Below are 26017 nucleotides of genomic sequence, written 5' to 3' on the forward strand. Positions count from 1 at the left end.
AAACGCTTCACTGCTTGTAGAAATTTTGCTCATTGTTTATCATTTTAATTTTGGGTGGGATGGAGATATTATACACATGCATATTGGCTGGGAGATGCTCCCCCCCACTCCCCCAATTGTAACTTACTACATGTGCAAACACATCCATCCTATTTTGTGAATATAGACCTATCCAGTCCCTGTGAATGCAATGGAAGGTCATATTGCACAATCAGCCTTAAATAAAACACGTTTTGTTCATCTGAGCAGCCAAAATTAATGGTGGCTTAGCGAAACATGAATTTAATTAGGATAGGCAGCACTTAAGAAACGAATAAATTCAAAAGAACGTAGTGTTCTTTTGAACAGTGCAGGCGTGTTTTTTTTAATTCTTGTTTTTATTGCAACAACCCCCTAGGTAAAAGTCAAACAGGTGGACAAACAGAGACTGAAAATGGAAGTCAGTTTGTTTTAAACAGGAAAAAACAAAAGCACTTTGTTTCCAAACAAATTCAGAGGGGATAGAAACCAGCGATCAGCCAGATGCATTTCTCTTGGCCTTGGACAAAAGAGGAGCAAGAACCCCCCCAAAAGGCACAGAAATTTCAAGAGGAACGAAAAGACCCTCCTCGCTCCTCAAATTATACAGTACATGGCAAAAAGAAAAGGGTGTAATTTTATCATTCTGCCTTCCAGAACACCTTGGGCGCCTTCCTTCCCTCAACCTGAGCCTCGTTCCAAAGGTTTGAGCTACAAACACTGGGATTCAGACAAGATGAGGATTGTGAGATAATTTCTTTTTCCCCCCCCTCTGAAAAATCATACAGAAGCAGGAAGAAATCAGCAATTGAGGATGACAACTCGTGGCCAAATGAGTCTTGGGGAAAAAAACCGTAATTGTGGCATTATGTAAGCAGGGATAACGGCAGCTCTGTGGCATGCCAGGAATAAACTCAACATCTGGATATAAGGTCGCTTGGTATATTCTGACAACCCCCAACCCCTGTAAGGCTGAGCCCAGGAATGAAACCTGCCACTGCAAGGAAATATACAACGGGGAATTGGAGATAAGAGGTAGACAGCAAGTAACCCCTGAAGGCAGAGTCAAGGATAATGCTGGCCTTTGAGTCACCTTGCCCCAAAGTGGTCTGGTCCCTCTTTCTATCCCAGGAACAAAATTGGGATCAGCCCTGTTCCAAGTTCTCTGCCGCCCGTACGGCTGAGTAAGAGGTAGGGGCATTCGACAGCTGGCGGCCGAAGAAGGATGTCGTACGTCGAGGTTTCACCCTCTTGATCTCTTTCCCTGGAGCAAGGAAGAAAAGCATGCAGACATATAAGTAAAGTCAGAGCAATAGCAGTAGCACTTAGACTTATATATCGCTTCGCGGTGCTTTACAGCCCTCTCTAAGCGGTTTACAGAGTCAGCACATTGCCCCTACCTACCTGAGTTCTCATTTTACTGACCTCGGAAGGATGGAAGGCTGAATCAACCTCGATTCGGTCAGAATCGAACTGCTGGCAATTGGCAGAATTAGTCTGCAATACTGTATTCTAACCACTGCGCCACCATGACATAAATAGCAGAGCAATAAGCAGTAGCACTTAGACTTATATACCACTTCACGATGTTTTACAGCTCTCTCTAATAAGTTCAGAGTCGGCCTCTTGCCCCCAACAATCTGGGTCCTCATTTTACCGATCTCAGAAGGACAGAAGGCTGAGTCAACCTTCAACTACTCAGGATTGAACTCCAGACTGTGGGAACACAGGAAGGAAGGAAGGGAGGAAGGGAGGGAGTAGCAATAGCACTTGGATTTATATACTACTTCACAGTGCTTTCCAGCCCTCTCTAAGTGGTTTACAAAGTCAGCCTCTTGCCCCCAACAATCTGGGTCCTCATTTTACTGACCTTGGAGGACGGAAGGCTGAGACAACCTTGAGCCCATGAGAACTAAACTGCCAAATTGCTGGCAGTCAGCAGAATTAGCCTGCAGTACATTTTTCTAACCACTGCGCCATCACAGCATAGATACCAACTCTACAACAATCAGTGTCTGAGTTCACACATCACAGCCTAATGAGGGCTTTGTTGAACAGGTATCGGTTGGTGTGCAAAACCGGGAACTATAATTTACAAATCCTATTGGCAAGAATCATGCAATCTCCAAATAAAAAAAAATTATCCCAGTGGGATATTTGACAGCCTAGTTACAAATTTTCTTTCCTTTTTAAAAAATTCTTACAGACAAATCACTAATCAATTTCCTCCATCAGCATCTTCTCTAGGGCACAAATATTATGAATCTTTACAGTTTTATAGCCCTCCATAAGGCTATATATATATACAGCATGGCTGGCTCAGGAATTCTGGGAGCTGAGGTCGACAAGTCATAAAAGGGCCAAGGTTCCCCATGCTTTCTAGCACTATAAGGTAAAGGTAAAGGTTCCCCTCGCACATCTGTGCTAGTCGTTCCCGACGCTAGGGGTCGGTGCTCATCTCCGTTTCAAAGCCGAAGAGCCAGCGCTGTCCGAAGACGTCTCCGTGGTCATGTGGCCGGCATGACTCAAGGCCAAAGGCGCACGGAAAACGCTGTTCCCTTCCCACCAAAGTTGGTCCCTATTTTTCCACTTGCATTTGTTTTTTACGTGCTTACGAACTGCTAGGTTGGCAGAAGCTGGGACAAGTAACAGGAACTCACCCCGTTACGTGGTGCTGGGATTCGAACCACTGAACTGTCGATCGACAAGCTCAGTGTCTTAGCCACTGAGCCATCGCATCTCTAACACTATACCTCACTTTTATTTTTATTTTTTTTTATTGGATAGCCCTGCATACTTTTAACAAACCCTTGAACATTTCATTTTTAGTTTCCATGAATACCTCCAAGTTCCATAGATAATGCAGAAAATGTTGACTACGCTTAAAACTAGAACGTTGCTTTTCAGCACATCAATCTTCTAATCCAGTCACCAGACTAGATACAAATGAATAGGTAGCTCAGCAGCTGCTGCCTACAGTTAATTTCATCCAAAGAAGAGACTACCTGGCCCAAATTTAAAGAGTTATTTAGTCCAGCACCGTTTCTCACAAGCAGGAAAAAGCAATTCTCTATGTTCCTTGGGTCCCACATATTTAGCAACTGGGTGTAAGGCATCCTAGTATAAGAAAATTCTAGTGAGCTGACCTAACTAATAAATGCATTTTGCTAAGAAGAATGCTGCTGGATGAATGAAGAACAGATGCAATTGAGTATCGTGTTTCTTAGAAAGTACAATTTCTAACAAGCAGGAAAGATTCAGATTCAGATTTAACAGGGTTGGAAGGGAACTTGTAGGTCATCTAGTCCAACCCCCCGTCCAAGCAGGAGACCCTACACCATTTCTGACCAATGGCAGTCCAACCTCTTCTTGAAAGGCTCCAGTAATGAAGCTCCTACAACTTCTGAAGGCAACTTCTGTTCCATGGGTTGATTGCTCTCGCTGTCAGAAAATTCCTCCTTATTTCCAGGTTGAATCTCTCCTTGATCAGTTTCCATCCATTCTTCCTTGTCTGGCCTTCGGGTGCTTTGGAAAATAGCTTGACCCCCTTCCTCCTCTCTGGGGCAGCCCCTCAAATATCGGAAGATGCTATCATGTCTCCCCTGGTCCTTCTCTTCACTAGACTAGCCAGGCCCAGTTCCTGCAACTGTTCTTCATATGTTTTAGCCTCCAGTCCCCTAATTCTCCTGGTTGCTCTTCTCTGCACTCTTTCTAGAGTCTCAACATCTTTTTTTATAGTGTATTGACCAAAACTGGATGCAACATTCTAGGTGTGGTCTTACTAAGGCTTTATAGAGTGGTATTAGTACCTCCCTTGATCTTGATTGTATCCCTCTATGAATGCAATTTAGGATTGCATTGGCTTTTTTGGCTGCCGCTGCACACTGCTGGCTCCTATTTAGCTGGTTGCCCACTAAGACTCCAAGATCCCTCTCGGAATTACTCACAGTTTCACCAGCTTACCTTCCTCAACATAGTCTATGGTGGCTAAACGCTGGATCCGGCTACAGAGCACGCTGCTCTGACGCTGAATTTTGGGTGGCTGCTGATCAGACGTGGGCACTGCGGCCGTGGTGGGCTCTGAATCCAGCCCCCTGGCATGTGTGTTCAGCTCAATACAATATTCGATTAGGCTACTCATCAATTCAGCCTGTAAAAAGAGAAACGGGTCCATTTAATGCAGGTAGTCCTCAACCTACGACCATAATTGAGCCCAACATTTATGTTGCCAAGCGAGACATTGGTTAAGCGAGGTTTTACCCCATTTTATGACTTTTCTTGCTGGAGTTGTTAAGCGAATAACTGCAGCTGGTTGTTAAGCGAATCAGGCTTTCCCCATGGACTTTGCTTGTCAGAAGGTCGCAAAAGGGGATCATGTGACCCCGGGATGCTGCGACTGTCATAAATACGAGTCAGTTGTCAAACACCTAAATTTTGATCGTGTGATTGTGTGGCTGCAATGGTCCTAAGTCTGAAAAACGGTCCTACGTCACATTTTTCAGTGCTGTTGTAACTTTGAGCGGTCACTAAACAAACTGTTGTAAGTCGAGCACTGCTTGTATATTCTAACACTATGTTTGGAGAAAAGTGAAGAAAAGTGTGGAATGGCAGAAAGGAAAAACGATACAGGCAGTCCTCGAATTACGACCACAACTGAGCCAAGGGTGGGCTTCAAAAATTTTAGCAAGAGGTTCTCTGCCTGGGTGCTGGGTGGATGTGGCCACAGTGGGTGTGGCCTAGTCAGCCTCCTGCACCACGGCTGGGGGGGGGGCTTTTTGCCCTCCCCAGGCTCCAGGGGCTTTTTTCGAGCCTCCGGGAGGGCGAAAACAGCCTCCCCAGGTTCCGGAGGCCCTCTGGAGGCCCTCTGGAGGCTGTTCTGGCCTTCCCGAACTTCCGGTAGGCCCGTTTTTTGCCCTCCCCGAGCCTCCACGCGCGCCCTGCACTTACCTGCATCCAAAATGGGCCGCCTGGGGGCTCCTGGGAGGGGTGGGGTAGGTGGGGCCAGCCAGGAGTGGGATTTGGGGGTTCTCCAAACTGCACAGAATCTTAGCTAGAGGTTTCCCCCGAAACCCTGCAAACCCCCAGCAGCCCACCCATGAACTGAGCTCAGAAAATAGGTTTAATTGTAACGTAAATTACTATGTGACACCCGCACCCACTAAAGTTTAAATATCTCTCCCAGCATACACATACTTGCTTAGAGTAAATCTTGAGCAACTTGTTCACTTGCCGGCCTTCAGTTTCCCCATCAAATTCCAACCACAGGATATGTTCCTCCTCGCTTGGAAACGTGTGATCCCACGATAACTCCTGGAAGCGCAGGCCCAGCAGAACATACTGCAAGGAAGGTAGAAAAGTTTTATCCGGAAGGGCCTTTCAGCAATTTTGTCCAGTTCAGTGGTTCAAATCCCTGGTGCCGTGTAACGGGGGTGAGCTCCCGTTCCTTGTCCCAGCTTCTGCCAACCTAGCAGTTCGAAAGCAGGTAAAAAATGCAAGTAGAAAAATAGGGACCCCCTTTGGTGGGAAGGGAACAGCGTTCCGTGCGCCTTTGGCATTGGGTCATGCCAGCCACATGACCACGGAGACGTCTTCGGACAGCGCTGGCTCTTCGGCTTTGAAACGGAGATGAGCACCGCCCCCTAGAGTCGGGAACGACTAGCACATTTGAGTGAGGGGAACCTTTACCTTTACCTTTACCTTTCTGAATTTGAAAGAAAACCCTTACAGGTAGTCCTCGACCTACGACCACAATGGAGCCCAGAATTTCGGTTCTTAAACGAGATTTGTCCAGTGAGCTTTGCTCCATTCTATGACCTCTCCTGCCACAGTTGTTAAGCGAATTACTGCAGTTGTTAAATTAGCAACATGGTTCTTTAAGTGAATCTGGCTTCCCCCATTGACTTGGCTTGTTCAAAAATCGCAAAAGGGGATCCCGGGACATACACACACCCCCTGGGACACCGCCACTGTCATAAATGAGTCGGTTGACCCAAGCGTCTGAATTTTGATCATGGAGATGCCGCAATGGATCAAAAGTGTGAAAAATGGCCCTAAGTCACTTCGGTCACTCAACGAACTGTTGTAAATTGAGGACTACCTCTATATCAGAGGTATGTCTGAATTTTACTCTCGTGGCCATGAGGATGCCGCAATGGTCATAAGTGTGAAAAAACGGCCCTAAATCGCTTTTCTCAGTGCTGTTCTAACTTTGGTCACTAAATGAACAGTTGTAAGTTGAGGATCCCCCTGTACTGAATAAGTCAGAACAATCAACCCAGAAGAGCCTGGACTGCCATCTGTCAGAAACGGTGTAGGGTCTCCTGCTTGGGCAGGGGGTTGGACTAGATGACCTACAAGGTCCCTTCCAACTCTGTTAATCTAATAACAGGCCACCTCAACTAAGCAGTAAGTCAGATCCATAAAAAGGCTGAAGAATCCCAAACGGCTCGGCCAACCCACAAACCGCCCTCCCCGGTTTTACCTTCTCTTTGCTGTCTATGATATAGACGCCCTCCAGGCTAATGGCCACCGTCACAGCTTTACGTCCGGCCCGATGTAGTAACCCCTGGACCGGCTTGTCTATTTCCCCAAAGAAGAAGGCGCAGCTGCAGAGAGAGAGGGAGGGAGGGAGGAGGCAGACAAAAGAGTATCATTCATGATTTGTGACCGAATGATGCCTTACTTCCTGACCTAGGCTTCCGTAGAAAGTATACAGCACAATCTTAGTCCCGGCAAACCTCTTTTATTCATACGGCTGTGAATTATTGTCCTTCCCAGTCCGACAGGCTTCACAAACAGTCTTTCAGGGGAGTGTTTACAAACACCCACCTTATCTCCCTTGGAACGCTGCCAGAGAACTAATTGCCACACACAAGGCAAGGCCAAACTTAGCAGAGAGTCACAAGCAGAATTTTCAAATCTTCAATCGGCCAGATGAACTAACTGCTTCCTGCAAAAGCTCACGTCCCGTTTGCTCCTCTTTTATGTCTTATGGGAGGGGCCAATCATCTCCAAGCCTTACTCCTAAGTCGACCCTGTTTCCTTAATTGTTCCTGTGTCCTGGCAGCTCTGCGCATGCGCACACTGGGAACAGGCTCCCGCTGTTCTTCTGCCTCGCTGATGTCAGACTCTGGAGACTCGGGAGGCAGCAAAGAACTACCAGATGGCCTTGGCCCCCTCTCTGCCTCCGATGCAGAGCCCTCGTCCAGGACTTCCCCAGACTTCAGGCCTGGCCCACATTCCTCCCCAACCTCCTCATTGTCTGACTCTGCTGCCAACACTCGTCAGAGTTTTCCTGGGTCTCGTAGTTCCACGCAGCCACCCAAACCTACCCATAATACGGAAGCTCGTGGGACTTCTGCAGGTAGGCGTGGTACAACCTGAGCAGAGTGGCGTGTTCTTCGCAAGCCCCTGCCTCCGGGACCTCACGGAAGGCACGCAGGAGACCCTGCTCGCTGACAGGCAGGCGAGAGCCGCCCCGTTTCCGAAGGCTGGCAAAGAGCTTGTGGCCTCTGTGGCAAAGGTGGGAGGGCAGGAAGCAATCCAGCTTCTCTCTAGGAAGGAAGGAAAAACAAAATTTAAAAAAACAGAAGTTCCCACTCAGCCAGCGGTTCTCTGTCCTTGCTCCCCTCCCTGCTTTCAGAACAGAACAGAATATATATAGGTGATCTTCGACTTATGACCACAGCTGAGCCCAAAATGTCTGTTGTTAAGTCAGATATTTGTTAATTGAATTTTGCCCCATTTTATGAATTTTCTTGCCTCAGTTGTTAAGTGAATCACTGCAGTTGTTAAGTTAGCAAGAGCACTTAGACTTATATCCCCCTTCATGGTGCTTTAGAACCCTCTTCTAAGTGGTTTACAGAGTCAGCCTCTTGCCCCCAACAAGCTGGGACCTCATTTTTCCCACTTCGGAAGGAAGGAAGGCTGAGTCAACTTTGACCCAGTCAGGATCGAACTCCTGGAAGTGGGCAGAATTAGCCTGCAATATTGCATTCTAACCACTGGGATGGGAAGGGAAGGGAAGGGAGGACGGACAGAAGGAAGGAAGGAAAATAACAACAGCTTTTAGACTCATATACTTCTTCACAGTGCTTTATAGCCCTCCCTAAGCGGTTTAGGGAGTCTGTAAAGAGTCAGCCTCTTGCCCCCAACAATCTGAGTCCTCATTTTACCGACCTTGGAAGGATATAAGGCAGAATCAAACTCCTGACTGGGCGGAGTTAGGGAAGAAGGAAGGAAGGAAGGAAGGAAGGAAGGAAGGAAGGAGAATAGCACTTAGACTCATATACTGCTTCACAGTACTTTACAGCCCTCTCTAAGCAGTTTACAGAGTCAGCCTCTTGTTCCACCAACAATCTGGGTCCCCGTTTTACCGACCTTGGAAGGACAGAAGACTGAGTCAACCTTGAGCCAGGCAGGATCGAACTCCTGGCAGTGGGCAGAATTAGCCTGCAATATTGCATTCTAATCATTAGGAAGGGAAGGGAAGGGAAGGGAAGGGAAGGAAGGAAGGAAGGAAGGAAGGAAGGAAGGAAGATAGCACTTAGACTTATATCCCACTTCACAGTGCTTTGCAGCCCTCTCTAAGCAGTTTACAGAGTCAGCATTTTGCCCCCAATAATCTGGATCCTCATTTTACCGACCTCGGAAGGACGGAAGGCTGAATCCACCTTGAGCCTGGTGAGATTCGAACTGCCAAATTGCTGGCGGTCAGCAGAAGTAGCCTGCAGTACTGCATTCTAAACACTGTGCCACCATGCCTCTTAACAACATGGTTGTTAAGTGAGTCTGACTTCACCACTGAGTTTGTTGGCCAGAAGGTTGCAAATGGGAATCACGTGACTTTGGGACAGAGCAATGGTCATAAATAGTCAGTTGCTGAACATCTGAATTTTGATCAAATGACCATGGGGATGCTGGAACGGTCATAACCGTGAACAATGGTCATAAGTCACTTTATCTAGTAACTTGGAATGGTCACTAAATGAACTGTGGTAAGCTGAGGATTACCTGTACATGTTTTTCACCATTATTTCTAACTCTTAATTTTTCACCACTCTTGCTTCCCCTCTGCTTCAAAGAAACCTTTCCAGTATTTGGCCATTAGCCTCGAGAAACACAGAATTCAGTTGCTGTTTGGGTTCCACCTACTTCAGGAAGGAAGCCGTGTGCTCCTCCGGGTTGTAGGGGCCTAAGTTGATTCGGCAAACCAGGCCTCCCAATGCGTCACAATCGGCCGGGTCACACGGATACCTTCCCTCCAGAACGTTGTACTTGGCCTCTTCGTACAAGAGCCGCAGAACGTCTTCATCTTGAATCTGGAGGAAAAAAAAAACCATACAGGATCTCAAAGATCAGCCACCGTGTTTCCCCGAAAATAAGACCCTGTCTTATGTTTTTTTTGAACCCCGAAATAAGCGCTTGGCCTTATTTTCGGGGAGGTCTTACCCTGTTTCCCCGAAAATAAGACCTCCCCTGATAATAAGCCCAATCAGGCTTTTGAGAGCATGTGCTAAAATAAGCCTCCCCCAAAAAATAAGCCCTCCCCGAAAATATTTAAATGCAGAGCTGGAAATCAGGTAAGACGGCAAGAGGAGCCCTGCCTTGCTCCACACAACCCAAAATAATAAGACCTTCCCGAAAATAAGGTCAAGCGCTTATTTTGGGGTTCAAAAAAAAATATAAGACAGGGTCTTATTTTCGGGGAAACACGGTATTATTTTGGGGCGCATTTTATGGGTAACATCATCAAGCAGATGAACACCAGGCAGTCCTGGACTTACAACAGTTCGTTTAGCGACCGTCCAAAGTTACAACGGCACTGAAAAAAAGTTGACGTAGGACCGTTACGCCCAGTTACAACCTTTGCACCCTCCCCATGATCATGTGATCAAAATTCGGATGCTTGCTTGACCACTGACTCACATTTATGACCATTGCTGTGTCCCAGGGTCACGTGATCCCCTTTTGCGACCTTCTGGCAAGCGAAGTCAACGGGGGAAGCCAGATTCACTTAACAACCGGGTTTTACTAACTTACCAGCTGCAGTGATTCACTTAACAATGGAGTCAAGGAAGGTCGTAAAATGGGGCAAGATTTACCCTAACAAATGTCTCGCTTAGCCACAGAAACTTTGGCCTCGACTGCGGTCGTAAGTCGAGGCCAACTGTACTTGGGAGGGGGACAAGGAAACTCCAGGGCAGGACAGAGAAGTTAAAAAAAGAAAGAAAGAAAGATATCCCAAAACAAAATTTGTACCATTTGTCTGAAATGGTGTAGGGTTTCTTGCTAGAGCAGGGGGTTGGACTAGAAGTCCTCCAAGGTCCCTTCTAACTCTGTTATTCTATTTTATTCTAAATTACAGAATGTCAATAATCCATTTCCATACTATTCCCAAGGAAATTACACGGGCGTAAAGGCAGGATGAATTGCGTTCCATCAAAAGTGAACGATATATCTACATGTCATTAATCAACGTATCCATTAATCCCTTTTCTGCATTCTCGTCATACAAAGAATCGTGACATTTAGGTTTTTAACGATTCCATAATGGCAAAAAGACAGCAAGTCAAGTCAATTATACTTTATAGAGTTTTCTTTACCCTGTCATCCCTACCCCTTTGCACCCCCAAAACAAACAAGGGAAGATCACAAGGATTTGGGTAGAAAAATCCCCAATTTTTGGAATAACCAAAATCCTCACACCTCTTAGGGTTTGTTTGTCTTTTTCAAGACCTCTAAGAGAAAAGAAAACAAAGCTCTATTCAGCAAGGATTATTAAACAATATTTGGGTTTCTGAAATGAAGTGTTGAAAATTTTCTGCTGTGGTTCTAACTTGCAACTGGCTCAACCTATGAGGGGTTGGTATGTACAGTAGTGGCCAAAATTATGGAAACCTTTTGGGAAAAGTGTATTTTCTAAAACTAGCTACCCTGTTTCCCCCAAAATAAGTCATCCCCTGATAATAAGCCCAATTGGGCTTTTTAGCCCATGGCAATAAGGCCAAGCACTTATTTCAGGGTTCAAAAAAATATAAGACAGGGTTTTATTTTCAGGGAAACATGGTAATAACACCACTTTTTTTTGGAGTAGTACCATAAAATTATATATCAATGGAAAGATAATTTAATTAAGAATGTAATGCAATAACTTTTATGAAGGATTTGCTATTAGAATAGCAGTTACAGTATAGAGAAGAAAAGGGAAACATGTAGAAAAAATTAGAGATACAAAAATGATCCCCATGTCAGTTAATCCTTAGTTGGGTAACCTTTAGCATGAATGACGGCCTTACAACATCTTCCCATGGAGGGAACCAAGTCTTTTAGTTCTGCAGTTGTTTATAATGTGAAGCCAAGATTGAATGATGGCTTCTATTAACCGGGTTTTATTGCTAGGTTTCTTCTGACTAACAAGTTTCTTTAATTGGCTCCATAGATTTTCAATTGGGTTAAGGCTATTGGGCGATTCCCAGGCCATTCCAGCAGTGGAATAGGATTATCTTGAAACTCCCCCCCCAAAAAAGTGGTGTTATTAGCCATCAAACCTCAAAAATACACTTTTCCCAAAAGGTTTCTATCATTTTGGCCACTACTGTAATCAGGGTTGGAGGGCCACATCCTGCCCTAAAGCCGTAAATGGATTTTGCAAGGATCAGCTGGACTCTCTTTGAACTCACCTGCAGCTCCTTCCGTCTCAAAAAAAAGATATTTCTGCGGAATTGAAGTGACGGTTCGTCTGCGAGAAAGTCAGGGGGAAAAAAACGGGATAGGCTGTGATTTAAAATCCTTGTTCCCCTGGGGAAGAATTTAAGGAAACGCACAAAATGGAGACCTTCTATGCATTAGTCCCAGAATTGGATTATTTTACTTGTTACCTACTTTGGAAATGTATCACCTCGGAAGTTGTGGGAGCTTCATCACTGGAGGCTTTCCAGAAGAGACTGGACTGCCATTTGTGAGAAAGGGTGTAGAGTCTCCTGCTTGGGCGGGGGGTTGGACTAGATGACCTCCAAGGTCCCTTCCAACTCTGTTAATCTAATCTAAACCTTGTCTTAGCAGTTCAGTTTAGAAGAATACAGATAGTCCTCGGTTGTACAACAGTTTGCTTAGTGACCGTTGGAAGTTGAAACGGCACTGAAAAAAATGAGTTATGTCCATTTTTCACACTTAAGACCATTGCAGCATCCCCATGGTCATGTGATCAAAATTCAGACTCTTGGCAACTGACCGGTACTTATGACAGTTGCAGTGTCCTGAGGTCACGTGAACTTCGGACAAGCATAGGCAACAGAAATTTTGGGCTCGACTGTGGTTGTAAGTCGAGGACTATCTGTAAATATGTTCCATAAACCTCCCAACAGTATAAACCACACACACCATACAGGTAATCCTCGACTCAACTGTACAACCATTCATTTAGTGACGGTGTGAAGTTCCAATGGCACTGAAAAATTGATTTAGGAACATTTTTCATACTTATGACCATTGCAGCAGGTCACATGATCAAAATTTGGATGCTTGGCAATTGACTCGTATTTAGGACTGTTGCAGTGTCCTGGGATCATGTGATCCCCTTTTGGATGGATGGATGGATGGATAAATGGACAGACAGATGGATGGTGAGTGGATGAAATGGGGGGGATGGACGAATGAATGGATGGATGGATAAATGAATGAATGAATAATTTTTGCCTTAAGGACACCTGCAGGTAAAGGCCAAATGCTCCTGTAACACTCGAATTCTGCACCTGGATTCCCATGTGAATAACATGCTTGACCCTTAACCTGGGTTAACAAAAGTTGAAGAATGCACTCATGTGAATGCTCAAACAAATAAGCCGAAAGTTTCTCCCGAACGTTGGGTTAACACAAGAGGCTAAGAAAACTACCCAATTTTAGCTACTCCAACATGGTGCATCACACTCTGGGCCAGGGGTGTTCAAACTCAAGGCCTGTGGGCCAGATCCTGCCCATGGGGTGCTTAGATCTGGCCCGTGGGGGGCCGCCCTGGAAACAGCAAAGGACCGGCTCGCGGTGCCTTTGCCAGTGAAAATGGAGCTCAGGAAGGCCATACACAGCCCCCTCCAAGGGCTCCGTTTTTGCTGGCAGAGGGCTAGCAAAACAAACTGAACACAAAATTAAAGGAGAAATCTTTCTTCCCCTTTTGCATTTGAGCATGCAAGAAGAAACAGGAGAGGAGAAAGAGAAAGAGGAAAGATGGGAAGAGAGCAAGGAAGGAAAAAGCAAGAAAGAGGGGAAGGAAGAAGAAAGGAGAAGGAAGAGGGAAGGAAGGAAGGAAAAATGGAAGCAAAGGGAGAAATAGGGAAAGAAGGCAGGGAAGAAGGAAGGAAGAATGGAAGCAAAGGGAGAAATAGGGAAGGAAGGCAGGGAAGAAGGAAAGGAAGGAAGGAAGGAAAAATGGAAGCAAAGGGAGAAATAGGGAAAGAAGGCAGGGAAGAAGGAAGGAAGGAAGAATGGAAGCAAAGGGAGAAATAGGGAAGGAAAGCAGGGAAGAAGGAAAGGAAAGGAAGGAAGGAAAAATGGAAGCAAAGAGAGAAATAGGGAAAGAAGGCAGGGAAGAAGGAAGGAAGGAAAAATGGAAGCAAAGGGAGAAATAGGGAAAGAAGGCAGAGAAGAAGGAAGGAAGGAAGAATGGAAGCAAAGGAAGAAATAGGGAAGGAAGGCAGGGAAGAAGGAAGGAAGGAAGGAAGGAAGGAAGGAAGGAAGGAAGGAAGGAAGGAAGGAAGGAAGGAAGGAAGGAAGGAGAGAGATTATAATGAGAGGGAGGGAAGGTCTGAGGGATGTCCTGCCTTAGCACTTCCGTATTGGGAATGCCCCCACAGCCCCTCCCAATACGAGTGACATTGAGCTGGCTATGCCCCCCCCCAACCTCCCGCCCCCCGAGGTCAAACACAACCCTGATGCGGCCCTCAGTGAAATGGCATTGCTCCTGCTCTGGGCTTGTAGGTGCAGAACTGGAGTGAAAGAACAGCTCTTATTTATTTTTATTTTTTTCAAGGATTAGAGAAGGGACTTTCGTACGTATCCCATTTGCCCAGGGAGATTGCAAGCACCTTCCATGATCTCATCCACAGAGCAGCCGGTGAAACGGAAGAGCAGCTCTTGCCACTGCCGGCAGACCTTGTACGGTTGGTGTTTGGGCTTCAGCTGAACCTCTGCAAGACAGAAAGAGAAGGGCGGACTCAGCCGATGGGGTTTATAGCAACGCCCTTCCTTTTGGGTCCCAAATTGATTTTGCAAAAAAGCAAATTTAGTCCTAGCGGACGATGGCCCTTAAACGTCAGCCAGCTGTGGACGGCAGCAGCCCCCCCAAAAAAGCAAATACAGCCCTCGGTTGCATTAACAGATGCAACGTGAAGCATTAGTACCACTTTACAAAGCCTTAGTAAGGCCACACCTGGAATACTGCATCCAGTTTTTGGTCACATTACAAAAAGAAAAAAAATATTGAGACTTCCACAAAGAGGAGGGGGTCAAGCTATTTTCCAAAGCACCTGAAGGCCAGACAAGGAACAATGGACGGAAACTGATCAAAGAGAGAAGCCACCTGAAACTAAGGAGAAATTTCCTAACAGTAAGGACAATTAACCAGTGGAACAGCTTGCCACCAGAAGCTGTGGCTGCTCCATCACTGGAGGTTTTTAGACTGGACAGCAATTTGTCTGCAATGGCATAGGGTCTCCTGCTTGAGTAGGGGGTTGGACTAGAAGACCTCCAAGGTCCCTTCCAGCTCTATTCTGACTGATCGACAGATTGACACACAAAGAGGATAACCGCAAACATGCTGAGCCAGCAAAGTATCAAGCCAAGGTGACCACAATCCAAGTTTAGCATGCTTGCATTTACAACGTCAAGGTTTGCACCTGGCGCAGCGAAGAGGGTTATTGCGAGCACAGAGCAAAGAAGTCTACAGCCAGGGCAAACCATTCGGCTCTTGCCTGGCCACCTGGCAACTGCTTGCCCTTCACATCCCTGCCATCTCAACCAAAGCGCCACAAAGGCCTCTCTGGGCAGGGTGGAGGAAGAGTGAAGACACCTTTGGAGTCTTGGTTCTGACCTAGGCTTCCTGAGATAGTAAAAAGCACACAATTAGTCCCAAAAACTATTTCAACGGCTATGAATTCTGTTCATTCACAGCCCGTGTTGAGTCATAAATAGTTTGTAAAGAAGTCTGCCACAGTCCTTCGAGATGAGGCTGATAAGCACCCACCTTTATCTCCCTTGACATGCTGCCAAAGGCCTAATTGGCAGTGAACTTTGCAAGGCCACACGGAGCACAGAGTCAAAACGGAGCTTCAGAATTTAAACCAACCAGCACGAACAAAGATGCTTCCTGCAAAGGCTCACGTGCCTTTGCTCCACCTTCATGTCTTATGGGAGGGGTCAATCATCTCCAAGCCTTACTCCCGAGTCGCCCCTTTTGTCTTAACTGTTCTTGCCTTCTGGCAGCTCTGCGCATGCGCGCACTGGGAACAGGCTCCCCCTGTTCCTCTCTGATGTTAGACTCTGGAGGCTCCAGAGTCAGCACTTAACTCCCATATGGCCCTGGCCCCATCTCTGCCTCCAACTGTTGTGGCCCGTCAGCAGCCTGTGCAGTTAGTAGCTGATTCTGACAGTGAAGAGGAGGCTGGTGTGGTGCTGCGCCAGCAGCCTGTGCAGCTGGCGCTCAAGTCAGACAATGAGGAGGCTGGAGAAGATGTGGTGCCGGAGGCAGGGATTCAGCCAGGGTCTTCAGAAGCTCCCATAAGTGAAGAGAAAGAAGAGGAGGAGCCTCTTCTCGATGCACAAGTGCGCAGATTTGTTAAAAGGCAGGAGTGGCTCCTCAGGAGGAGGTCTCCTCAAGAGAAAGGCTTGGGGCTAATTGGCCACTCCCCTAGCCTATTTAAGGAAGGACAACAACTGATGCAATTTGCAGGAAACAACTTCGTTCATATTCCTTCGCGTCTTGATTCCAGAAACATTTGATTCGGCTCTTGTTTCTCTCTTGTCAGTTTTCCTGCAAATTGCTTCTGGGCATTCTGCCAACCACAGTAAGATTACGGTTATCTGAAATACTATGCCTCAGAATTGAATTATTATTCTTTGGATTCTTGTTGGCTGTTCATGAAGTTAAATTAACAGCCCTTGTTCAGAAAAGACTGATTTAAACTGTACTTGTGTTTGAACAACTACTAAGAAAGCTCATTAGTAGTCCTTAATTAGTAAACTAAGGTTTGTACGGACTGTGTGTGTGCTGCGTTCTTTGGGATCCGCAGAACACCGACACAGAGCCCTCATCTGAGCCTTTCCCAGACTCCAGGACTGGCCCATGTTCCTCCCCAGCCTCCTCACTGTCTGACTCCGCTGCCAGCTCCGCAGGCTGCCAGCGGACCACAACAGTTCTGTTAAGGATATTGTTGTTGTGTTACCAACCAGCAGAGTGCAGAGCACAGAGAAACGTTGCTGAGAGCAATGAATAAGAGATGTTCAAACTGGTTTATCAAAAGTTTACTTTATAGTGAAAAAACCACCTCCTAGTCTTTTAAATCAATCCAAGTCTTTGCCAGTTAAATCAGTCCAATGATACAAAAACTCTTCTTACCACACAAACAGTAGTTGGTTAGAATAACAAACTCACTCTGGTTCACAAACCACGATGGTAGCAGATCCATCCAACGATGATAGCACAATGATAGCAACTCCTCACACAATGGTAGCTTATCATCAACTGAATACTTTACAGTACCTTTCTTAAATACGTTTACAGCTAGTGATTATCTAATTACAGCATGACTCAGCATTACAATGAATCAGCAGTAAAGCTTTAAAGTCACACAATACGTATTCATATTAAAGTCACAGAACACATATATCGCCTGGACAACTTGTTAGGCTCAAACCATATCCTAACAACTTCTTACCAAGGAAGGGAGAGATGAGCCACAGGGAAAAGATCTCGAGGGCATATTCGGGCAGCTTCAGCACATCCAACACCATCCGATGCACCTCGTGAGCCGTGACGGAGGGCAGGTTGTCCATCGTTAGACGCACCACAGTGTCATCCACAAGATAAACCAGGACGTCCTGGGCTAAAGTGGAAAGAAAGGAAGAGTTAAAAAGGAGTAACAGCTGCGGTGTTCACACAGCACGACAATCCGATGGCTGACTTAATTTTCTAGGTTCACACAATTCCTTCAAGAAAAAAAAAACAGCCAAAAACAAATCCACCAATCGTGACTGGCTGTAAAATGAGGACAACTACCGATCGAGTATCTGATTTATTTAATATCAATGATGCTGTGCTTCAACAGTTAGACTTCAACTCCCAGAATTCCCCAGCCAGCAAAGCTGGGAGTTGAAGTCCTCCAAGCTTGAAGTTGCCAAGGTTGGAGACCCCTGGCCTAGACAATGATTTTTTTAATATAGATCTTTTTAACATGAATATTTTATTGTGTTTTACTAATCTAAGTGAAATGGTAACATATATTGCTAGTCCGTGTATGATATGCCGTACAATAAATGCATTTAGGAAAATGTTGATTTTCACTCATACATACAGGGCATTTCCATTCACTCACCACGAGGACCGGTGGACGAGACGCTACTTCGCTGAGAGCCTTGATCCCCACTGGGGGGGACCATAAGTTTGTCCCCCTCCATCTGTAACCCAAAAGAAAAACAAATAGTTTGCTTGACAACAAATTAAACATATGCACATATTCCTTTCTTTTGTTGTTTATTAGTTCAATTATTAATTCAATTTGTATGCCGCCCCTCTCCAAAGACTCAGGGCGGCTGTTAGTTGCGAAGTCGTGTCCGGCCCATCGCGACCCCATGGACGACGTTCCTGCAGGCCTTCCTGTCCTCTACCATCCTCCGGAGTCCATTTAAGCTCACGCCGACTGCTTCAGTGACTCCATCCAGCCACCTCCTTCTCTGCCGTCCCCTTCTTCTTCTTCTTTTGCCCTCCATCGTTCCCAGCATTGGGCTCTTCTCCAGGGAGTCCTTCCTTCCTTCTCCTTAGGTGGCCAAAGGATTTGAGTTTCCTCTTCAGGATTCTGGCCTTCTCAAGAGCAGTCAGGGTTGATCTCCTCTAGGACCGGCCGGTTGGATGGCCTTGCGGTCCAAGGGACTCACAGCAGGAGTCTTCTCCAGCACCAGAGTTCAAAGGCCTCCATTCTTTGGCCTTCTCATCCTCCCTTGTGGTCCAATATTCATTTCTCAGCCTAGCCAAAGGCTTTGTAACATGCTCAGATGTTTAAATGGGTATTAACAGAACATGACAGGACATTGTGGCATTAAAACCTATGCAACATGCTATGACAGGCTGCATTCCCCTCCAGTGGTAGGTTTCAATTTTTTTTATTACCGTTCTGTGGGTGTGGCTTGGTGGGCGTGGCTTGGTGGGCATGGCAGGGGAAGGATACTGTAAAATCTCCATTCCCTCCCCACTCCAGGGGAAGGATACTGTAAAATCCCCATTTCTTCTCCATCAGCTGGGACTCGGGAGGCAGAGAATAGATGGGGGCGGGGCCAGTCAGAATTTTTACTACCAGTTCTCCGAACTACTCAAAATTTCCCCTACCGGTTCTCCAGAACTGGTCAGAACCTGCTGAAACCCACCTCTGATTCCCCCCGCAATCCCCACTAGTCCTTGACTTGCAACAGTTCATTTAGTGACTGAAGTTATCACAGGATTGAAAAAAGTGACCTAGGACCATTTTTCACACTTAGGACCGTTGCGGCATCCCCGTGGTCACGTGATTTACATTCAGATATTTGGCAACCGACTCATATTTATGACGGTCGTAGTGTCCCGGGGTCACCTGATCCCCTTTTGCGACCTTCCGACAAGCGAAGTCCACGGGGAAGCCAGGTTCGCTTAACAACCGGGTTCCTTAACTTATCAACCGCAGTGATTCCGTTAACAACCGTGGCCAGGAAGGTCGTAAAATGGGGCCAAACTCACTTAACAACTGTCTCGCTTTAGCCACAGCAATGTTGGGCTCAGTTGTGGTTGTGAATTGAAGACTACCTATATTAATAGCAAGAGAATAGCCATGATTTAGCCAACCTAAGTGGGGGCTGGAAGGCAAGGCAAGGTAACTGGGATTAAGGAAAATATATTTCCCACATATATTGGGATCAAATAAAAAAGGCTCAATAGCAATAAAGGTCTCATCCCAAGGAAACAGGAGAGTGAAACCGGATGGGAAGAAAAACCCTTCCAGGACTGATGATGTTACGTAACTGGGTCATGAAACGTCTGCAAGAAAACCACCAAGCTCAGAGGTCACCAAGGTCCCCTCCTCCTCTTCCTCTCCTCCTTTTCTTCCTCCTCCTCCATTTCCTCTACAAACCCCACTCCATTCTATCCCTGATGAGCCCTCCTCCTCTCTGCCAACACCTTTCACTTCAAGCACTGATGATGTTCCCTAGTTGGGTCATGAAACGTCTGCAAGAAAACCACCAAGAACAAAATCCCAGCCCCCCCCCCCCCCCCCGGAACAAAATCCCAAACTTTTCCTACCTCCTCCGCCTTTCCTTGTAAAGCTTTTTCTGAAGTTCCACTAGTTGGACCCCACCCATCCCACATGACGTCACCCTTTCCCGGTTAAATCATTGGCTGTGCTCCTTGCTCTCCTCCTCCCCCCCCCCCGCCTCCTCTACCCAATGACGACATTTTGGGAGGGACTTAGGGAGGAGGGCTGGTAAAGAAACAGGAAGTGTTATTTGCACAGGGCACTTTTAAGACTTGTGGACTTCAACTCCCAGAATTCCTCAGCCAGCCATGCTGGCTGAGGAATTCTGGGAGTTGAAGTCCACAAGGCTATCTTTGCTAGAGGAATTTCCAACCCTAACATTATTCAAGTTATGATTTTTTTTTATTTGTTATATTGAAGAACTCCCCACCTCCCCTCTCCGGCGTCCTGAGAATCAATGCGGGCGGGCCCCTTTGGTTTGCTTCCCCCCCCTACCCTACGGCGCTATATTGACGTCATCGGAGGACTGGGAGGGGGGACGGGCCCACTCAGCGCAAAAACTCTGGGATCCGTTGCGAGTCAGCGCGCATGCGCCCCTCTGGGCCCTCCCTCCTTTTGCATCCCAGGCATCTTCCGGGGCGGGGAAATTTTGGAAAAAGACTTTTAAACGGCTTGCGGACTTCAACTCCCAGAATTCCTCAGCCGGAAGGTGTCCATTAATGGCCCGGTTTCCAACAAGGCGGAGGAATTCTGGGAGTTGGAGTCCGCAAGTCGTAAAGTCGCCCAGGTTGGAGACCCAAAAGGGGAAGAAGAAAAAAGAAAAAAGGATGCTCTCGCAGATGGGGCGTTGCGAGTGAGCGGCTGGAGGGTCCGCTCGGCCTTTTTGCTTCTTCCCACCCAGGATCGGTGTCCTGAAGGTACGTTGATCTCGTTGCATGAGCCAACCAAGGTTGCCCGACCTGGCTTGCATTCCCACAACACGTTAAACCCCAGTGGCTGAATTGCCCCTTTTTCTGCAAATCCAGCAAGTGGGCTCCGCTGTCAGTTGATGACCTCCCCGCAACCGGGTTGATGCAAACAGATTTCCAAGGAACAAAGATAAAAGCTGTTTAAAAAAAAAAAACACTTAGTCTTTTGGATTCACAAAACAATCTGAACCATAAACTAAGCAAAAGCTCGATTATGCAGAGCCAGAGAGAGAGAGAGAGAGAGAGAGAGAGAGAGAGAGAGAGAGAGAGAGAGTGGAAATGGCTGGGCTTTCAGAATAGGACAGTTTCAGTTAAGTGTGTTTATTTTTTTTATTTTTTTTTAAAGTAATTTTTATTAAAACTTTTGACTTTTAAAAACAAAATAAAGAAAAATGCAACAAAAAGCCTTGGTAGTACAGTGGTCTAAAGCACCCTGTTATTAAGACCAGCTGCCTGCAATTACTGCAGGTTCGAATCTCGCCAAGGCTCAAGGTTGACTCAGCCTTCCATCCTTTCTAAGGTAGGTGAAATGAGGACCCAGATTGTGGGGGCAATAAGCTGACTTTGTATAAATATACAAAAGGATGAAGGCTATTGCTTAGCGCATTGTAAGCCGCCCTGAGTCTCCGGAGAAGGGCAGCGTATAAATCAATTTTTTAAAAAAAACACGTTAAAAATACGTAACATTACATTATATAAAATAATATATGATGTAATATTACGTTAGTGTGTTTATTTATTAATGAGTGGTTTGCAACCAAGGTTAAAAAGGAGCAAACTTTTGAGAATGCATGTGCTTAATTCTTACAGTCTTTGTTTAACAACCCCATAATCCCCTTGTAGCAGTGGTGGGTTGCCCCCGGTTCACACCGGTTCTGTAGAACCGGTAGTAAAACCGGCGGGAGACTCTGCCCACCGACCCCGATGTCATCAAAATGCTTCTGTGCATATGCAGAAGAGTGGACACGAGCAAAGTGCGAGCCCCGTTACAAACCGGTAGTAAAGGTAAGTAGAAACCCCCCCCCCCCGCCTTGCAGGGTAGAGTCTGGGCGACTGAATGGAGCTAGCAGTGTTTGAATGGCCTTTCCTGTTGCCCATGCGGAGTTTTGTTCAGCAGATCAATTCTCAGTGTGCCCGGAGAGAGAAATATCTGCCTCTACCTAGGATCAAATTCGCAGTTTAGTTTAGTTTAGTTGATTGTCATTGCACCTCGTACAGCAGAATTAAAGGCCATCTTCAGTGTACATCATACATAAGAAAACTATAAAAATAAAACAAAACCGCACATCCTTCACATTCTATACAATTGAATTGAAAACCCCTGATACTACATTAATATTACACTACAGAATAGAATTCAATATGGTTACTGCCCTGGGATCATAGAAGCTGTTTTTCAGCCTATTTGTCTATCCTTGTTTTTATTGCCCTGTACCGTCTGCCAGATGGTAATAGTTCAAAAAAAAAAAAAAAAAAGGGTGCCCAGGATGAGATGGATCTTTAAGGATGTTTTGAACTTTCTTAAGGCAGCGGGAGCTATAAAGCTCTTCCAAAGAGGGGAGGGGGCAACCAATGACCCTCTGGGCAATGACGTTGACCCTCTGGAGCACTGTACCTATCTGCCACTGTGCAATTGGCAAACCAGACACAGGTGCAGTAAGTTAAAATGCTCTCTATAGACTGGACAACCAGGTAGGCGGTTGGACTAGAAGACCTCTGGGGTCCCTTCCAGCCGTATGATTTAATATTGCGTTCCTTCCAAGCTCGAACCTGTCTCTGCGCTTTGTTTCCTGCAGGATTCCGAGGTGCATCCTGAAGATAAAAACCATGTCCAAAAGAAAATGTCTGTTTACTGAGAAAACCCGGCGCAATTATCCCGATTTTCGCAAAGGTAGAGACGACTATGAAGCGGAGTGCTTGGTCTGCAAAGCTGGCACGTTTGTGTCCGTCGCGCACAAAGGTCCCGGGGATCTGGAGTATCACATGTCCTCTGACAAACACAAGAAAGCGCTCAAAGCATACAAGCGCAACAAAGCAATAACGCGGGACAATTGGTGTGCAAAAACGGACTTTTTTGTGGATCCAGACAGCGAAACGGAAGACGCTGTTGCTGCGAGCGACAGCAGTTTAGCATTCCGCACCGTCGTGAATCACAACACGGACAAACCCGTGGATGATAATTCTGACTTGTTGAGAAAGTTATTTTCGGAGGCAGACCTAGCTCAAAAATTTTCCAACGTCCAAACCAAAAGAGAAAATATTGAACATTATGTGCTTGCTCCACACATAGATATGGTTGTCCTGGAGGAACACGGCATCCCTTTCTGTGGGGTGGCTATAGATGACAGCAGTCACAGGGCCCTGGAAATGGTCCCTGTCCTCATCCAGTATTATGACTACAGGAACGGCGGCTTGAAGACCAAACTCCTGGAACTTCAGGAAAGTCCCACCGAGATGGACATTTCGGAGACTCTTGTCAAAGCTCTTAAGAAACACAGATTGCTTCAGAAGTGCGTGGCCTTCGCGGGGGACAACTGCAACACCATGTTTGGTGAACTTCGGCAAGACGAGGCGCGGACTGTGTTGGCCAAGCTGAAGAAATCCCTCCAGAGAGAGACGTTGATTGGGGTGTACTGCCCTGCCCACATTCTGCACAACTGCATCCACCACGGAGCAGACGCCCTGGAGGTGGACGTTGAGAACGTCATCCTAAAGATCTACCAGTACTTCCACATCTACGCGGTGCGGACGGAGCCCCTGCACGAATACTGCGAGTTTGTGGAGGTGGAATACAAGCGGCTGCTCTCCCACAGCAGGACCCGCTGGCTGTCCTTGTTCCCCGGCATCACGAAGCTGCTCCAGATGCACTCGGCCCTGAAGTCCTTCTTCTTGGGCCAAAGCAACCCGCCCGCCGTGCTCAAGAGCTTCTTCGAGCACGAGTTTGGCGAGCTCTACCTCTGGCACATGCACTCGCTGATGAACGCCTTCCATTTGCACATCGAAGAGATGGAGCGGGAAAATAACTCCCTGGTGGAGGTGATGAAGACGCTGGACTCCGTGCACACCATCCTGCTTGACCGTAGAGCCCAGAACTTCATGTCGCTGACGGTGAAGGGGATGCTTGCAGACAAGCGCAAGGAGGGGCTGGAGGCGGGATGCGACGCCTTCTCCGATGCCGTGCGTCGCCTCTACAGTAACTGCATCGACTACCTGGAGATGTGGATGGCGTCCCTGCAAGAGTTTTCCTGCTTCGCCTGGATGGCCCTGAGTGACACACCGAGCTGGAGTGACGTGGAAACATGTATAACGTACTTACGTGTAAAGGGTCTGGAAATTGACAGTATGAAGTGCTTCATTCAGTTCAACAACCTGAAACAATTTGTGGAAGCTTCCAGCGATGAAGAAGAGTTCCAGCATCTGCTTTCACACGAAAAATGGACCAAATATTTTCTGAATGTCAAAGCCGTTGAATGCTATTCAGAACTGTTAAAAATTGTGCAGTTTTTTTTTGCAATTCCCTCCTGCAGTCTAAATACTGAGCGCTTCTATTAGATGGAACTCCTGTAGACTATGGTGTAAATTTCTACTATCTCTAAGAAAATCTTAGAGGCCCATTGGAAAGATATATATGTTCCCTTTTTTTATTTGATCTAACGAGAAATACACATGTATCTAATGAGAAAAAACAGAAAAAGATTGGGGTGGGTTTTTTTATTTTTAGTTTACAGTATTTGGGAATTTATCATGTGACATATTTAAAAAAAATCCATTGATGTATATTTTTGTTTAACCTGTCCCTGCTGTGGTGTTTTGGGCTCCACACCAAGTTTCTGTTAGCCGCTATGGAGTCCCTTTGTATTTTTTGCTATACAGGCAGAATAAAAAGGTTTGAATGAATGTATTGCACATAATTTAAAGCACAAAATTGTAAAATTGAAGATGCTTTGTAGGCTGAGATGGTTGGAAGATAGGTTTGTTACCAAAGTGTATATATAAATTATACAAATATTACAGACCAAACATGCAAATTATTTTGCAAATATGTCTTCTTAAAGATAAAAAATGGAATAGTTTATATGTAACACCAATAGAGAGGAAAATTCATTAATTGGTCACAACAGTGCCAGCCAGATAAACCTCTAGAGCCTTTACAGAACCTGTAAAGAATAATTGAAAATACGATGAAACAAGATTGCGCGCTGAACGTTTTCATGAGAAAATGTTATATGTGTAATTTTTCCTTGCAGCTCTAATTATTCATTGAAACTGAAGGAATATATCGATTTTGTTCCCACTAATTTGAGATGACAGTAACAGAGTTGGAAGGGATCTTGGAGGTCATCTAGTCCAGCCCCCTTCTCACGCAGGAGGCCTATACTAGGGATTTGAACCGCCGAACTGCTGACCTTTCTGATCGACAAGCTCAGTGTCTTAGTTAACAATCTCAAATCGCTACGGCAAATTTTAGCAGAAGTGGGGACACTTTAATGAAAATCACAGAAGAAAATGATTTTTTTCCCCACATTTTCGTCCATGCAAGTTTTTTTTTTTTTACGAAGGTTCATTTGAAGAATAGCAATGTTTATTCATCCCCCATCTGTAAATAAATAAGACTTAGCCAAATATATATAAAGTATTTTTCTATCGAGACACCTGATCTACCCCAACATGTGGGAGGAGGCATTCTGCTCCCTTTCGCCTTTCAACTCCAATCCAGGAGCCCTCAAGCAGTCGCATTCATGACAAACCATTTTATACCAATATATATATATATATATATATATATATGAGATGATCTGCCTTCCACTTTAGATTCAAAGAGGAAGAAATCTGCTTTTTTTTTTTTTTTTTAAATTTGATTTATATGCCGCCCTTCTCCGGAGACTCAGGGTGGCTTACAGTGTGCTAAGCAATAGCCTTCATTCTTTTGTATATTTATACAAAGTCAACTTATTGCAAACTGGGTCCTCAATTTACCTCAATTTACCTACCTTAGAAAGGATGGAAGGCTGAGTCAACCTTGAGCCTGGCGAGATTCGAACCTGCAGTAATTGCAGGCAGCTGGTCTTAATAACAGGGTGCTTTAGATCACTGTACTATCAAGGCTCTTCACTCTTTTTGTAATAATTGACTACTGCTTCTGAAAAGAAAAGCTGAAATTGTGCATTTTTTGTGCAAAAGTCCACTTTAAGTAGCAACTCAGAGGGAATACAGTCTTCAACGTGAAAAGAAACAGTAATAAGACACGTAGTCCTCGAGTTACGGCCACGAGTGAGCCCCAAATTTGTGTTGCTACCCGAAACATTTGTTAAAAGTGAGTTTGCCCCCATTTTACGGCATTTCCTTGCCACAGTTGTTAAGCGAATCACCGCAGCTGATAAATTGTTAAGTGAATCTGGCTTCCGCCATGGACTTCCGTTTGTTCAAAAGGTGGCAAAAAGGGATCACGTGATCCCTGGGACACTGTGACCGTCATAAATACGAGTCAGTGGCCAAGCATCTGATCCTGAGGAATGCTGCAATGGTTGTTAAGTGTGAAAAATG

At 45.9% G+C, this 26017-nt stretch overlaps 2 protein-coding genes across 3 annotated transcripts; one reads left to right on the forward strand and one right to left on the reverse strand.

The window, feature by feature from the left end:
• Nucleotides 1-358: 358 nt before the first annotated feature.
• On the reverse strand, nt 359-19633 carry FRMD8 (FERM domain containing 8). Its single transcript, XM_034427246.2, has 11 exons — nt 19553-19633; nt 17601-17682; nt 16944-17111; nt 14097-14198; nt 11700-11758; nt 9172-9338; nt 7350-7571; nt 6500-6623; nt 5212-5355; nt 3982-4168; nt 359-1282 (listed from the first exon to the last, which is right to left on the reverse strand). Exons 1-11 carry the CDS (start codon nt 19616-19618, stop codon nt 1164-1166), a joined length of 1440 nt encoding a protein of 479 aa, XP_034283137.2. The 5' UTR covers nt 19619-19633; the 3' UTR covers nt 359-1163.
• Nucleotides 19634-20216: 583 nt separating this feature from the next.
• Nucleotides 20217-24370, forward strand: LOC117671340 (uncharacterized). 2 transcript variants are annotated; one of them, XM_034427215.3, is made up of 2 exons: nt 20217-20422; nt 22270-24370. In XM_034427215.3, the coding sequence occupies exon 2, from the start codon at nt 22301-22303 to the stop codon at nt 24023-24025; it is 1725 nt and encodes a 574-aa protein (XP_034283106.3). In that variant the 5' UTR covers nt 20217-20422; nt 22270-22300; the 3' UTR covers nt 24026-24370. The 2 variants fall into 2 exon arrangements, with proteins under 2 accessions (XP_034283106.3, XP_060538527.2); XM_060682544.2 differs by lacking the exon at nt 20217-20422 and adding an exon at nt 21317-21478.
• The last annotated feature ends 1647 nt before the right edge of the window (nt 24371-26017 follow it).

This window comes from Pantherophis guttatus, chromosome 18 (genome assembly GCF_059756535.1).
Source record: "Pantherophis guttatus breed Tessera chromosome 18, ASM5975653v1, whole genome shotgun sequence".
Taxonomy (NCBI): Eukaryota; Metazoa; Chordata; class Lepidosauria; order Squamata; family Colubridae; genus Pantherophis; species Pantherophis guttatus.

Bases quoted from the DNA above. Each gene is read 5' to 3' on its own strand.
- FRMD8 (XM_034427246.2), bottom strand. From the start codon at position 19,618: ATGTGGGATGGGTGGGGTCCAACTAGTGGAACTTCAGAAAAAGCTTTA. The intron at 14,199-16,943 runs GTAAGAAGTTGT...TCTGTCTTGCAG, and splicing joins GCTCATCTCTCCCTTCCTTG to AGGTTCAGCTGAAGCCCAAA. The intron at 5,356-6,499 runs GTAAAACCGGGG...CCTTCCTTGCAG, and splicing joins TCATAGACAGCAAAGAGAAG to TATGTTCTGCTGGGCCTGCG.
- LOC117671340 (XM_034427215.3), top strand. From the start codon at position 22,301: ATGTCCAAAAGAAAATGTCTGTTTACTGAGAAAACCCGGCGCAATTAT.